Consider the following 14,092-nt stretch of genomic DNA (forward strand, 5'->3'; position numbering starts at 1 on the left):
AGCCAGTGATAGCCCTGGAAACTGGTGTTTCCAATAGCACAGCACAGGAAAGTTAACAGGGCACAACACAAACTGGCAGGCTCCTTAGGGACAGCTCAGTCTCCAAATCTCTATCATCCATGTTAGGCCTGCTAACAATAAGGGCAAGATATTTCCTAGTGGAGAAGTTGACAGTGACAAAAAACAGTTTTTCACCTCTGATTTGAGTCCAGAGGAGCAGTTTGAGGTGGACTGAGTTCATGTCCCACCTGCAGTGAACACGTGCTATCTTGAAGTGCAAGTTCATGCTTAGTGACACTGCTGCTGGAGATACAGAGACTGTCCTTTCTCTCTCACTGTATAGAGAGGATTCTCCTCTGGTAAGAATTGCCCAGACTTGCATGGCAGAAAGAGGTAAATGTCGAAAAACACATATTGCTGCCATCCACACAGTTTTTGTTTTGGAGATTGAAGATTTTTGTAATAAATACCTAGTGCCATACCAAGTCATGGACCAACTTCCTGGATTATCCTCAGCCCAGCAAACTGCACACATTATATTACCACTTCTAGGAAATGTTCCACCTGCTTACATGAGCTAACCTGAACCCCAGACACAATTTAGTAGGTCCATCAAACAGCATGAAAATCCTGTTACCCTGGTGCCTCCCCATTCCTCTGCCCTCAGTCAGCTGCCAATACCAGCAAAGATATGAACTGGCAACTGCTGCAGAGAGAGAAATGTAAGCCTTCCCTCACTGAAGGTTTGGATGGTGGGGGTCCTGCTGACATGCAGGCTAATGCCCCATAAGTAGCATAATGAGAGCCTCCGTGGGTTTCACTAAGCAATGGAAAGAACTCATTTCAGTCCCGGTGGTTTGGCCGCAACTTTGCTTTTAACTGTTAGCTTGCTGGAGCAGAAAAGCATCACATCCATATGAACACTTATTTTCGACTGATCATTGAAACAGTTTTTCTGCTCAGTACTGCCACAGCTTTACTAGGTTCTACCTCCAGCCTCGCTGTCCCTCCTCTGGTAGGAAAAGCAGCTTTCTCAAATTGATCAGCATCTGCACAAATTTGATAGCTGGAGACAGACATCCAGGCCAGTGCTTATGTTGGTAGAAAGACATGAAAAGATATAAAGGGCCCTGATGTCACTACATTTGAACGCATTAGTCATTGCAGGAATATGCAAAGGGAATGCTGGCTTCCAACACCTAATTTACAAACAGAAGACCTAATTCTTGGATATGTCTGTCTATGTTTACATTGTGTCTCACCACAAGTCAAAATTGACAAAAATAAACATCATTCTCAGCTCTTCTGTATTCCAGGGAGATGCTCAGAGCAACATTTAGAAAGAAACACGCAAAACAGAGACAAGTGACAGACAGAGAACATGGGGGCACATCACCTAGAGCAAAGTGTCAAAGACCTGCTTTCATCTACCAGTGAGTTTTCTGATGATGAGTCTTCAGGTACATGCTGGTGTTCAGCTGTTTGATGCACAAAATGTGTCTGCACACATATTTTTATTAAGTGAGATAACATGTTGGACAGACGTGCTTTTATGAAACCATAAGAGAGGTTTATCTAAGGCCCTGCAGGTATTAGCAGGTCTAGCTGGAAAAAGAAACATGTCCACTTGTTTAATTCCCTCCCCTCTTACCCCTGCATTGACCATGGCATACCCTGTGAGCTAAAGGTTAGCACACTTACTTGGAAAGGAGAATGACACAATTCTGGGCCCTCCGGCCATCAATCACAGAGAGCTCTTTCACCTTTCGCGTGGAGAGGTAAAGGTCTTCTGTTGAGCCCATCTCTTTCTGCATGTATTTCAAAAGGAGGGAAGACAATCATTATTATGTTTCTCACCCAAGACTGATAGCTTTAGCTGAGTGTAATGAACAAACCCATCCCAACTTAGAAAAATCCACCCACATGGTAAGAAAAGGAGACAAGAAGGGTAGAAAGCATGTAGGTAGATCCTGTATTACTAGACAAACAGCAGTAATTCATTAACACCTATGAGATCATCTTTCATCCCAATACTGGACCTGATTCTAACCTATTGGACTCACTCTACCAATAGTTATGTTATTATACTAATGTGAAAAACTGGCATGACAGGAAAATCAGGCACATTATGATAAAGCCCACTGGTGTCACAGCACATCCTTCAGTGGATGCACCTCCTGCAGGGGTTACACAACAGTCTTGTAAGGCTGCAGCACAATCACTAAAAATCCTTCTGTCATCTCTTAAGGCTGCCATTGGACCTACCAATCCAGATTATATGAGAGATGAAAACAGTAGGGCATAATGGCATTTATATTACTAAATGGTCAAAATCTACATCTAAACTATCTTTTTTAAAAACTAATATATTTAATTGTACAGAAACATTTTCCAAAGTTCTCTGTAGTGAGCCACCACCAATACCAAGTGGCATTTATAAGCAGGTACAAAGCACAGCTGAAGCCATGCACACAGTAGTTCTGCTGGATGTGCCCAAAGTAACCAGCTTGGCAGGAAAAATATTGCAATGTTACTTGATACATCAAATAGTGTTTCCAAACAAAGGAAAAATTAGCTTTGGGCAAGTTCATTATTTCTGAGAGAATAACTAACAATGTCAATAAGCAGAGCACCCCCAGTATAACCTGGCATGTAGAGATTTAGAAGTTTTCCTGAGTTTTCTGAGTTTGTGGGGAGGAAGATGGGAAGGTGGAGATGGGCAGTTGTTGAAGGGAAGAATGGTACTTGTTGGTCAGTGCTCTTGGTTTCAAAGTTTCAGTGATCCTCACTAGTTAATGTTGGCACACAAGTGCACCTGGATAGTGACAACCAGCACCCATTCCAAGGGAAAAAAAAAGTTTCAGCATTTGGCTGTGTATGTGGGGTGGGGGTTTAGTCAGCTTCTCTTAAAGCCATGCAGCATGGATTGGTACAATAGTCTACATGCCATTTCCAATTCCCCAACCCACAAGGTTCAACAAATAACTGGAACTATTCAGACATGGCCTACTCCTTGGTCATAAGGATTGGGCTAGTCTCATCTAAAAATATATTCTCTTAAATTCATATTGAGGAGAGAGACATTTATAGTTACTTGGAGTTAGGTGTAAGCAAAAGCAGATGAAGCCTCAAGTTTTACCAAAGCCAGATTCTAAGCTTAGATGAAGGAAAACAGATTGAATATAGACTATCCACATTTTCTCAGAAACCCGAAAAGCTGAGCAAGAGGGCAGTAGTGACTAGCTTTTGTGAGAGAGGCCAAGACCTGAAAGCAAAAACAGTTGGAGCTATGGCCAACCTGACAGACAAGATGCCTAAATTTTATCCCATCATTCTTTATCAACTTTCCATCTGGAATAACATTATGTTATGTGCTTCAAAGAGTATTTCACAGTTGATATTTTAATTGCAAATTCAAAAATCAACTAAAATTTCAGTGCCAGAATGACTATACGTGTTCATCTTATTGCTGCCTTGTTTCAAACAGAGTTTGATTTTGGTAAGCTGAAGAACTTGTGGCCTGGTACCATGGCAGAACCCTAGATTCTAGTAATTATCAGTACTTTAGGGAACTATTTCAACCATATTGACTTGTTTCTTGGTGTGCTGCCATGGTAAAAGGCCCAAAGCCATGTATTAGCTTCCCCCAGTGGCAGAAATCCTGACTAGACTTTCTGAATACAGTTCCCTGAGCGCTCATGGTGAGAACTACTTTCTTCTGAAGCCACTAGAGACACTTGTGATATCTGAAAAATCCTCTTCCCATAGCATTGCTCTTACTAAAATTATTGCCAGAATCTTAAGTTAAGATGCTGAATAAATTGAGAGGTATCCAGTTTAAAGACATGTGGGCAATACAATATCTCTACTTATCTAAACACCATTTTAGTCTTGTGCTGAATTTCATTAGGGCTTCAGCAGTCTGAAATGCAGCTTTCCTCCATTCTAACCCTTCCACTCCTCAGATGGCACAAATCCTTCTGCCAACCCAAAGTGCCCAGTTCTACACAAAGAAATATTTCCTTTATCAGAGAGTCTGTGGCTAGTGGATGCATCTGAAGACTTCAGTAGTTCAAAGCAGATGGACCACAGATGGGAGCAGTGGGAGTGAAGGCTCCCTGAGAGCACCTTTTGTTCTCCACTAGAGAGACAATTACTTTGGTTAAGGAAGAGTTCACATTCACATTCTTCTTTGTCCCTGGCCTTTTTCCCTCAGGATCATCAAAAAGGGGGATACAGACACCAGCAGAAATGACAGTGGGATTATAACTAAGTGAAAGAACAGGAACTACTTCCTATTCTAGAGCTAATACAACTAAAGGAAGTTTTTGTACCACCTTCCCCACCCAGAAGACAGAGTGCAAGGATGTGTGAAGCAGTAGCATGAGAGGAGTCATGACCCCATAATGTCATGGTGTGGGACTTCACACACACTGCAAGAGGATCAGGAGGCAGACAATGATACTCACCTGCTTACAGGAGGAGGGGTTAGTTAGCAGGTCCTATGCAGGCAGCAGTCGCAAATAACGAAGAAGAAAACATGCCAAAAATTAGTCACAGGGAAAGATATCAAGTTTAACAAGGCAGCTGAATTTAGACACACACTGTTTTCTAAGAGCATAAAATGCTTAGCAAGTAATACTGGCCCAGATGGTTCAAAGGTATTTCAGCATTCCTTTGCATATTTTAAATCAGCAGATGTTGGGGACCTAAGAGTTCTAGGTCTTTTCTGAAAATAATAAATTTAGTCTCCAAAGCATAAATCTCTTAGGTCTTGAAATATTAACTAGGATAATGCATAAATACCTTTACAAATCTAGTCCAGAGCCTTACTTAAAGAACTGCCAAGGTTAAAACTTGAGGGTCAGTTCTCCTCTCCCGATGCACAGGCACAGTTTGCAGTTATTAACAAGTATGACAAGTAAAAACTTGTTTCAATGGCACTAACAACTTCTAGCCAAGTATTTTGAAAGGACTCTGCAACTGCCAAGGAAGCCTTACAGTACTGCTGGGTGACAAACACCAAATATTTCACAACATATTCCATACTCCAGGAAAACACCAGATATACTGAATCCAAAGGTCAGTATAGATTGGAGCAAGTCAAAAGACAAGAATTCTTGGTCCAGCATTCTATACACTGGACAATTCTGTTTTCCCTCATAGCCACCAAAAACAATACACTGGGCTTGAGAGAGGAGAAGAGACTCTTTGTCATTAAAAAAAAATGAAGAAAAAAAGAAAAGCCGTTTAATGTAAATGAAATTGGAAAAAAATACGAAGATCATGTTAATAACAGCAAAGAAAGAAATACTTTTATCTCTACTCATTCAATATTTCAGATGTAAAAGAGCAGGTCTTTGCACTGACATTTTTCTTTACAGACATTTGGATGAAGTTTAAAAGTCACAAACTCAGGGTAAACACTTGGTCATAGTGGAGTATTTCCAAAAGTAAAAGAGGAGAAAAGACTAAATGTGAACTGGAGAAATTCTTGTAAGTTTTTATTTCAAAAGCAATTCTGGTTGCCTGGTCTTTTTTTTAGAAAAAAAAAAAAAGAAAAATAAAAAAGAAAATTTATGAGGACTTGATGATTGGAAGCCAGTTCACACTGGAGTGAGTATGGATGAAAAAGAAAGCATTACAATGGAGTATTTAAGGGAAAAGAAAAACAAAACCACCAATGTAAAAGCCTTAACAAAAGCTGGAAGGGCAGCAATACATCTAACTACACAAAAATGTGAGTATGTTACATAACTGTTACTCTAGTGTCCAGAGCCACTATAATAAAGTGTGTTTAATGAGGATGGAAGGGTACTGTTCTGAGACCCATGGAGGTCGCTCTGAAATGATGGCTCCATTCCAGTGGGCAGGGGTAAGGGTCAGGTTAGTTTATAGTTGAATAGCTCAGACTGCTTTTCAGTGATTGGTAACATAGCCATAAATTTTATGATTCTAACTGAGACTCATCAGACCAGGACAGCTTTGGCTTTGGAGGCCAAAAGGAAGCAAAGCTTTGCAAGGTCACTTCTAGTGAGGAAGCTGCAATGTTTGCACCTGAAACATCGGAATGGAACTTTGATGCTGCAGCGGCTACTCATGTGCACAGAAGACAGTCTGGCTACTTGCGAATCAACTGAGAGCTCACCACCACAGCTAAGCTGTTGGCACAGGATCTAAATCCAGTCTTGTAGCAGCACTGAAGTTTCATGTGCCTTTCTTCCCCTCTATGAACTAAGATCTTTTTTCAAGGAATGGGATTCACAGAAAGAGAATCTACTGATCTACTGAAACAGCGACAGCTATTTGCAGGAGCAGAATGAGAAATGAAATCTCATCATGCAACAGGTAACATCACATTCTTCAGAGTTCAAGTGGGGATGCCTAACTATTTGGCTGTGAGCTAGTAAATTAGAAGAGTTATTCATTATGCTTATTGGATTAAACAGAAAAATGAAAGAGAGAAGGGAACAGATGGAAAGTCCAAAGACAAGGGTTTGTTAATTTTAAGGTACTGAATAAGTTAATGAAATCGTCATCATCACTGTAAGGCATAATCATAAAGGTTGTTTATGGCAATCAAGTCTGTGTCTTTTCCTAAAACTTCACAGCAATGATCCAGTTCTGCAGCGTACAAGGGAATGAACATATTCCAAACACAAAGAAAAGCTGGGGGAGTTGAGGGAGTGCAAGTACAATCTGTCTGCTGCTAAATCTCATTCAGTAGAGATAGACAGACTGCAGGTGACTTGCTTTCCAAGAAATAGAGGAGGGAAAAAAGACATCCTAATAAATGGCCACTTTTAAAGTACGCTGTTTGTGTTATAATCTGTTATTTGGACAGTTTCTGTCATCTAGCCAGTTGGGTCAGTTGGCTGTTTTAGAAGAAATAGACAAAACGAAATTTTGTCAGCTAATTCAGTCACCTTGCTCAGTACTCAGGCAACTACAGTCTTTTTCTCTAGATGAATGGGAGAAATAGAAAGATTGATATGTAAACATAAATATCAAGCTCAGGAGGCTTTGGAAGGCAGTGGCTATTGAGATTAAACAGAGATTAAATCTACTGGAGAGCTGACATTAGTGTGAAGTATGTCAATAACAGAAGGTTATACTCTGCCCTGTATGTCCCTCCCCACTTCTTTTGGTCTTGTGATTTTTTTGAACAGTGGCAAAGTATCAAATGATACAGCCTGACTGTAGGGAGACAAAGGCCCAGATGTGTCATGTGTTCTTTTCTCCTCCAAAAATTCAAGGAAGACAAGGCATAGAAGAGTTCACCCCTACCTGGTGTCTCTGATACGCGGAGAACATCTTTTCAAAATCTTCTAGATCCAGCACCTTGAATGCCTTTAAATCATCAATCTCATTCCAGATTGTGCCATGAATCCTCTCCTAAAAGAAAAGGTCATATTTTAATGAGATAGCAAAAACTTTTAGCTAAGAACATCCAGTCCCATTTGGATAGATCATACTCTTGTGTTCAGTGGTCATATTCCTATGTACTACTCCTGTCACTTTAGAGAGCACATTTTGTTTCAAGAGTCAAAGGAGAGGAAAAATAGTGGGGGTTTTTGTTTGTTTTTAAACATACTATTTTGTATTTTTCATCACAGCAAGCCTCTGATGGAAAGGCACATTCCAAGACTAGCAGACAACATCTCAAGCATTATCCATGATCCCACAGCATACTTCCTTTCAAGAGTGGCCATCTGTCTAACACAAGGATTGTGGTCATGCTGAAAGAAGTTTTACCATGAGGAGGAAAGAGCTTAGGAAAGCCACTGATGCATGACAATCCCCAGACACATCTTCCCTCTTGCAAACTTTGCCAGGTTCTGTTATAAAGCCCAAAGGGTGCATGGTTTTCATTCTGCCTGCCTGTGAAATTTTTATTTTATTTTATTTTACTTTTAAGGCTCTGAGTCTTTGAAGTCTAATTGTTTCCTATCACATAAACTCCCTTGTCTATATGGGGTCTCTGTCAACTCAGATAGACACAGACTATACTCAGATCTCTGAAACAGCATCATCCACACTAACTGGAAATGTTCACAACCCTTGTGATGACACATTATCCTGAATGCCAGGGAATCCTAGCTCTCTGGCAGAGGATTAGCATGGAGTGGGACAGGCACAGACTCCTCCTACTTTGCTGTCCACCAACCCCAGATCAAATAGGTTCTCACAGTACATGAATTGGCTAACCAGCAGTCATCCTAAACTAGATGAAGGTCTTGGGTCTCCTGCTGACATTCTCAGGACAGATACCCTTGCTGGCAGAGGACACAAAGATTGAACTACCTTCTTCTTCCTACTGACTCTTAAGGTGCATGTTGTGTGGGACAAGCTTTGGGCAATTGCCCATTTAGAAAAGGAAAGGAAAGCTTGCTCTTCACACCTGACAGCACTATCTTTCAGTTCATTTAGTTAATGAGGCATACATTTATTGTACTTTAATGAAAAATAAGGAACTCATTGATTAAAAGAAAAAAGAAATGGATAGAAGGGATTGTAAAAAAAACCTAAGCAAACCCCAGGAGATGAAGAGCCAGAAGAACACTGATGCAGAGAAAGCCACGAACAGCAAGCAACAGCAATGAAACCCTCACACAGGCTCCAGCTCAGAAGTACCTGACTTGTACCTCCACAGCAAAGTGCATTAACACTTAATTATCAGAACTAATTAGGAACAGGCTCTACTTCCCATTCAGAGTCATCAAAGGAATGAGGGAAATGTGGTAAGCCACAAGGCTCAAAGAGCAAGGAAAAAAACTGATGGGAGGATAAAATGAGGGGGAAATAAAAGTGTGAAGTGTTCTGGAGGAAATTCCTGGCAGGGCAGAGCTGTAGAGGAAAACCATCACCCTCTCTCCAGAGATGGCCTGTGAGTGCCTGAGGGCAAGGAGGGGTGTCTGCAGTGCTATTTACAATAAGAGCATATCCTAGGTGGGAGCAGCACCCATCCCTGAGCACGCTCACCAATATCATTGTATCATCCCTTGCAATCAGTGTGGCTCTTTTTTCCGTAGTGGGAAGAACATAATGACCCTGTGACTGTAACATGGCAAACAAGTTTGTGAGGCTCATCTCAGCTAAAGGAATAGGAGACAGAGTTAATTTTCATTTTATCCTAATCCTAAACTCTGCTGCCAATCTTAGCCAGAAGCATTCAGACGGAGTGATCATTCTCATTCAATTTCCAGGCTGGCTTCATAAACCATGAATTATAAGTCCTAAGGGATGTATTTGAACAGCAGAGCAGTTCTCCCAGTGCCTCACTGTTTCAGATTGCCCCACCAAGCACTGAAATGGAAGAACATTTCTTGACAGGAGCCAATGGACATGACTTCAGAAGCAGTCTTTAGAGTCATCATTGGGATAGAGCCCTGAGGAAGCCAAAACCTGTATTCTGTGTTTGGCACAGGTAGGATGTGACTCTAGAGACAGCTACTCATTAGAGTTTTGCACATCTACCTGTCCAGCTGCAAAACTCTCATGGGAGTGAAGTTTCCTCACTAATGGCAAGAACAGTGAAAATGTGCTACAGAACAGTCTAGTCTGAATGAACTGCAGAGGTGCCAGAACAGGAAGTTCTGAGACTCAGAAAGGGATTGCAGAGACTAGTTCTTGTCCATACTTTCTGAGGAAAACAACCCAGTGAAAATTATCCTAATTTGATTCAGATTCGTTTTAGGACCCAGGTTCAATCTGGTCCTCTGCAGGATGGTATGTATGCTACTTGTAGCAGAAAGAGAGATTCCAAAGCAGCACACATTGCAATGGCGTGCACAAACAGAACTTGGACCAAAGCAATACAATTTTAATGTTAATCCAGTCAAAGAAAACTCAAGGCAAGCAGAGGTATAAATAACCTTTGTTACACAAAACACTAGCAATGGGGGCATCCCTTCTATTTCTGCCATCAGCTCTGTCCTTGAAACCTTTCATATTGCTGCCAGATAATTTCCTACACTGTGCTCTTGATACGCAGTTACGGATTAACTGGCTGATAGTTCATTGTCATCAGTCAGAGAAGACTGAGCATTTTAAGAGAAACAGACCTGCATCATGCGGTTACTATGATAAATGATTCCTTCAGCACCATGAAAAATACTTATGGTCCCTAAATAACAATTTAAAAATAAATTCTTTATTCTTTCTTTCTTTTTCCTCTGTCCTTAAAAAGAAAAAATAGAAATTAAAAAAGAGAGCAGACACTTCATCTGTAACATGCTTTTCTTTCCATCTTTACTTATTTATTTATTCATTCATTCATTTATTCACTCTAAAAGTCTTCTAAGATCTGTGGTTCCTCTGCTTTGGAAAGTCTTGGCCTGCTTTGAGAAGCAAATCCTATGAAGCACACTTCCCAACATCCTCTAGCAAAATGGTTGTACATATAAAGGCAGGAAACATCTTATTATCAGAACAAGTATTGACAAGCCATTTGTTCCATCAAGCTAACTTTTTGGTATGTTGCATTTAACAATTCACTCACTGTAGCTGCAACAGTTACATCATTCCACCCTTATAATGAATCCCAGTTTGCTGAGACCAACCAAGATTAGAGAATGACAGCATTTCATGGAGCTACAAGTCATATCAAGTTGTCCTCTACTACATCTAACAGATGATTTTATTTACCCCGAAAGATATAAATAATGATATTCTGGAAGCCATCAAAGACCATCATGCCTCAATAACCTCACAGCATGAGTGAAAATTTACAGTAGTTTTGTTTGACCTGCAGGTTCAGAGAAGCCATGGAAATGATGAGTGTCTTGTGAATACTGGAGTAGGCAATCCTGCTTATTAATAGGTTAATATTTGGAGAATATTAACCAGAAAAGTGGAAGTAACTTAAAATTTTAATTCAGAAGTCCATTAGGAATTTGAAAAGGTGATATGAACACAGCACATTTTCCAAACTTCTCTCTTGATATCACATCCTTTCTTCAGTGTAAGAAAAATCCACTTTGAGCAAAAACTGTATTTCTGGCTTGTCTGTTAATTAAGAAAGCTGCTTTATCTCATTGTAGGACTAGGCACCACCACAGCTATTATGAGTAGCTTCACACTGAGATTTTGTAGAACTCTTTCCATTAATTTTGAATCTATGGCAGCAGTCCTGCATCACTGTTTGCTGCGATACTTTTAGGCTGCTTTTAGGAAGAAAGTTCCAGAAATTAGAATCATCAATGACATTACAGAAACATTTTAAAGAAAAAAAAAAAAGTAGTGTCAAAATGAACATTTCTGTTTCTGTGATTGGTTGTTTTAGGTTTTTGGGGGTTTGTGGGTTTTTAAAAAAGTCCTATATGCTATGTAGAACAAATATCTTTCTCCTGAGACTGTTGTAGTCAGGTCTATTTAGAGGTGGCTAAAGAAAGTCTCCCTGAGATCACTGACAGGAGTCATCACCAGCCTTACTCTTAATGGGAAGCTGCTTCTCCAGCCACAAGATAACAAACAAAGCAGTTGAAGGTTGACTAGGTTTGCTCTGAAAACTTCAAATCTATATGTTTATATTTAATAAATAGGGAATAATTAATCCATACTTCCAGTGTGCTTGAAACCAGTCCATCATTTGGATAAATCATAAATGTCTGGTCCCTGATTGACCTTGGGTGTTGTGTAAAATTCAGAGAGAGAGAGCATGGCTGCCCCAGAAACAAAGAAAGGAATCTTTCCAGGATATTACAGTGGTTACATTGCAATATCTTTTTCTGAAAAAACTGAGATCCTTGGCACTAGCACTATTGTAGTGCTGTATGAATGGAATTCACAGACGATGCTACAGTGCTGTATGAATGGAGCTGTGGTGTGGAAGAGCTTCATCGGAATTCAGCCAATCCACTCATCTAAATGGCTTTGCCACTGATCATCAGCTCACATCAAAGCTAGTAAAAAATCCTTAATTCTCAATGGAAATTAGGGGGTTGGTGAAGTTTCCTTGTTAGAAGCACGGATACTTTCCAGTCAAACCTTTTCTCGTGGTGCCCATGGGAACTGTGGACAATCTGTTATTGTCAACTGCTAAGAATTTGGCTATATTTGATCTTTCTCTTAACACCCAACAGCTCAGTTCTTTCCTTCCAAAGACAAAATCAGCATTGGGAAAAAAGGTGTCATATGACTTGCCCTGGAGAACTGCCTTGATTCTGCTACTGAGAAAGTATATTACAGACAAATCTCTCTCAGCCAGTCCTGTCCACATTGCTCTTGGCCTCTGTTGGCTTTCTCTCGCTCCCTTGAGGCAGGCTGCATGGATAGAGAGGAGTTTGCTCTCATGTGGGCTGCCTTAATCCTGGCATCATTTTCACACTTACTTGAGAAACCTTAGTAGAGAGACTCTGTACAACCTACTTTGAGAAGGGTGGTCTAAACAGTATGCAGAGATACCTAAGAGCTGAATAACATATTTGACCTTGTTGCAGCCCTAAATTTGTGTACAGCTCTTTCCAACACTGTGTCCCCTCACCTTGCTGTGTTCCATGGTGCCTGCGCTCTTTGCTAACTAGAGGGGTCTTTTAAAATACAGAAATGTAAACATAGTGTTAATGTATCCATTCTTTAAAGTCTGGCTACTCTGACAGTTCAGGAGAGCACCACAAAAGGGCTGCAAAGGTAAAAAAAGGCATGATGAGGGCATCCAACCTACCCATGGACATGGTTCAGAGGATTCATATCCCTGTGAACGGAAAGTAAGTGCCTGATAGGGAAGTAGGAAATCTAGGATAACTGATGAAGATGACCAAAATGTATGTGCTCCTGCAGCAGTCAGTCAGATTAAATGATCCCACAACAATGTGTAACCCAAGTAACAAGGTGAGCCACCTGTGTTGGCACCATAGCCTCTGCTGTTTGCAGAAACCTTACTAGGTCAAAACATAACACCGGTAGACACCCCAAAACTAAGGCCCCACCCTCTTATGCCCCATTTTCCAACTATTTTGCCTTCCTCAAAATAGCGTCTTTTAGCCACTCACCACGCAGGTCTTCAATTTTATTAGCACAGCTGCCTTCACTCTTATCCAGAGGGCAGGATAAGCCTACAGTTACTGTACACTAAACAGAAACACCTGTGACTCTCTCTTTTTCATACACATTCATATACATATATTAGTTATTATTTCTTTTCTTCAGAGCACTAAGTCCCATGTTCTGCAAAGGAAAATAAATCCTTGTCCTTACATTCTCTCCCACACCCCCCACGTGGCCTTGATAGACAAGCACAGACGGTGCAGCAAATATTTCACTTCACTTTATTTTAAAGAAAAGGAGAGAGGGGGAGAGAGAATACTTGTGGCATTCCAGAAGTCCCTGGACACTCATTCCAAATGCCAGAGTTGGGCCCTGGGTGAGTTTCAGTCTAAAAGAGAACCTGGGTTTCTAGGCAGCTATCCAAACTCAACACAGACACTTTTTTTCTTTCTAAATCAGTTAAAAAAATTAAGACCTAAAGAGAAGGGGAAGGGAAAAAAAAAAGGAGACTGAGAGAGAGAGAAAGAAGAGAGAGAAGTGAAGGGGAAGGAGACACAACCAAGGTAGAAGAAAATGAGTGCAACAGAAAGAATCAAAGTCCTCTGTTTGGTTTTTGTCAATTCAGAGTTTTATCCCCAAGAGACAGAGTTCTATCCATGCAAGGAGAAAGGCAGCTTCCCTCATGGGCATGAACAGATGGTGAAGTGAATCAGGTCGCCTTTCTCTCCTTGGTGATGGCTTCTGCCAGAGTAGAGGCAGTTGGTTTTGCAGCTGGTTCTCACCATGTTTTGCCCACATTGGCTCTGGTCGTCCTCTTCCCTGGTGCACAAGTGAGGGCAGCTCTGGCACAACAGTCCTGGAGATGTCCAGCTCTAGCTTATGTATTCAGCCCCACTCCAGCTTTGCTTAACCAATAGCATGGCCAGATCCACTGCAGCTCAATCTAACCAGCACCTTGGTCACCACAGGAGATACAATGCACTGCTGGAGAACTGGGCAGACTTCCTCAAGACAATTAATGACACCTACTGACCTCAGCCCACAGAAAGCCACAACATAACTTGGTTCTATGACTTGCATTCATGGCATTAATCAACAATGAGGT

General features: G+C 40.9%; 1 protein-coding gene across 5 annotated transcripts in view; it reads right to left on the reverse strand.

Moving 5' to 3' along the window:
• Positions 1 to 14,092, reverse strand: part of DAAM2 (dishevelled associated activator of morphogenesis 2) — a 198,233-nt gene that overhangs the window by 34,134 nt on the left and 150,007 nt on the right. For 4 of the 5 annotated variants that reach the window (XM_064648455.1, XM_064648453.1, XM_064648457.1 and 1 more), the window contains exons 15-17: positions 7,288 to 7,395; positions 4,470 to 4,502; positions 1,702 to 1,808 (exon numbers count right to left, since the gene is read on the reverse strand). In XM_064648455.1, coding sequence (XP_064504525.1) covers positions 1,702 to 1,808; positions 4,470 to 4,502; positions 7,288 to 7,395 — 248 coding nt within the window. The remainder of the gene's footprint in view (positions 1 to 1,701; positions 1,809 to 4,469; positions 4,503 to 7,287; positions 7,396 to 14,092) is intronic. The other variant, XM_064648458.1, reaches the window with a different exon arrangement.

The sequence above is a fragment of the Pseudopipra pipra genome, chromosome 3 (genome assembly GCF_036250125.1).
Source record: "Pseudopipra pipra isolate bDixPip1 chromosome 3, bDixPip1.hap1, whole genome shotgun sequence".
Taxonomy (NCBI): domain Eukaryota; kingdom Metazoa; phylum Chordata; class Aves; order Passeriformes; family Pipridae; genus Pseudopipra; species Pseudopipra pipra.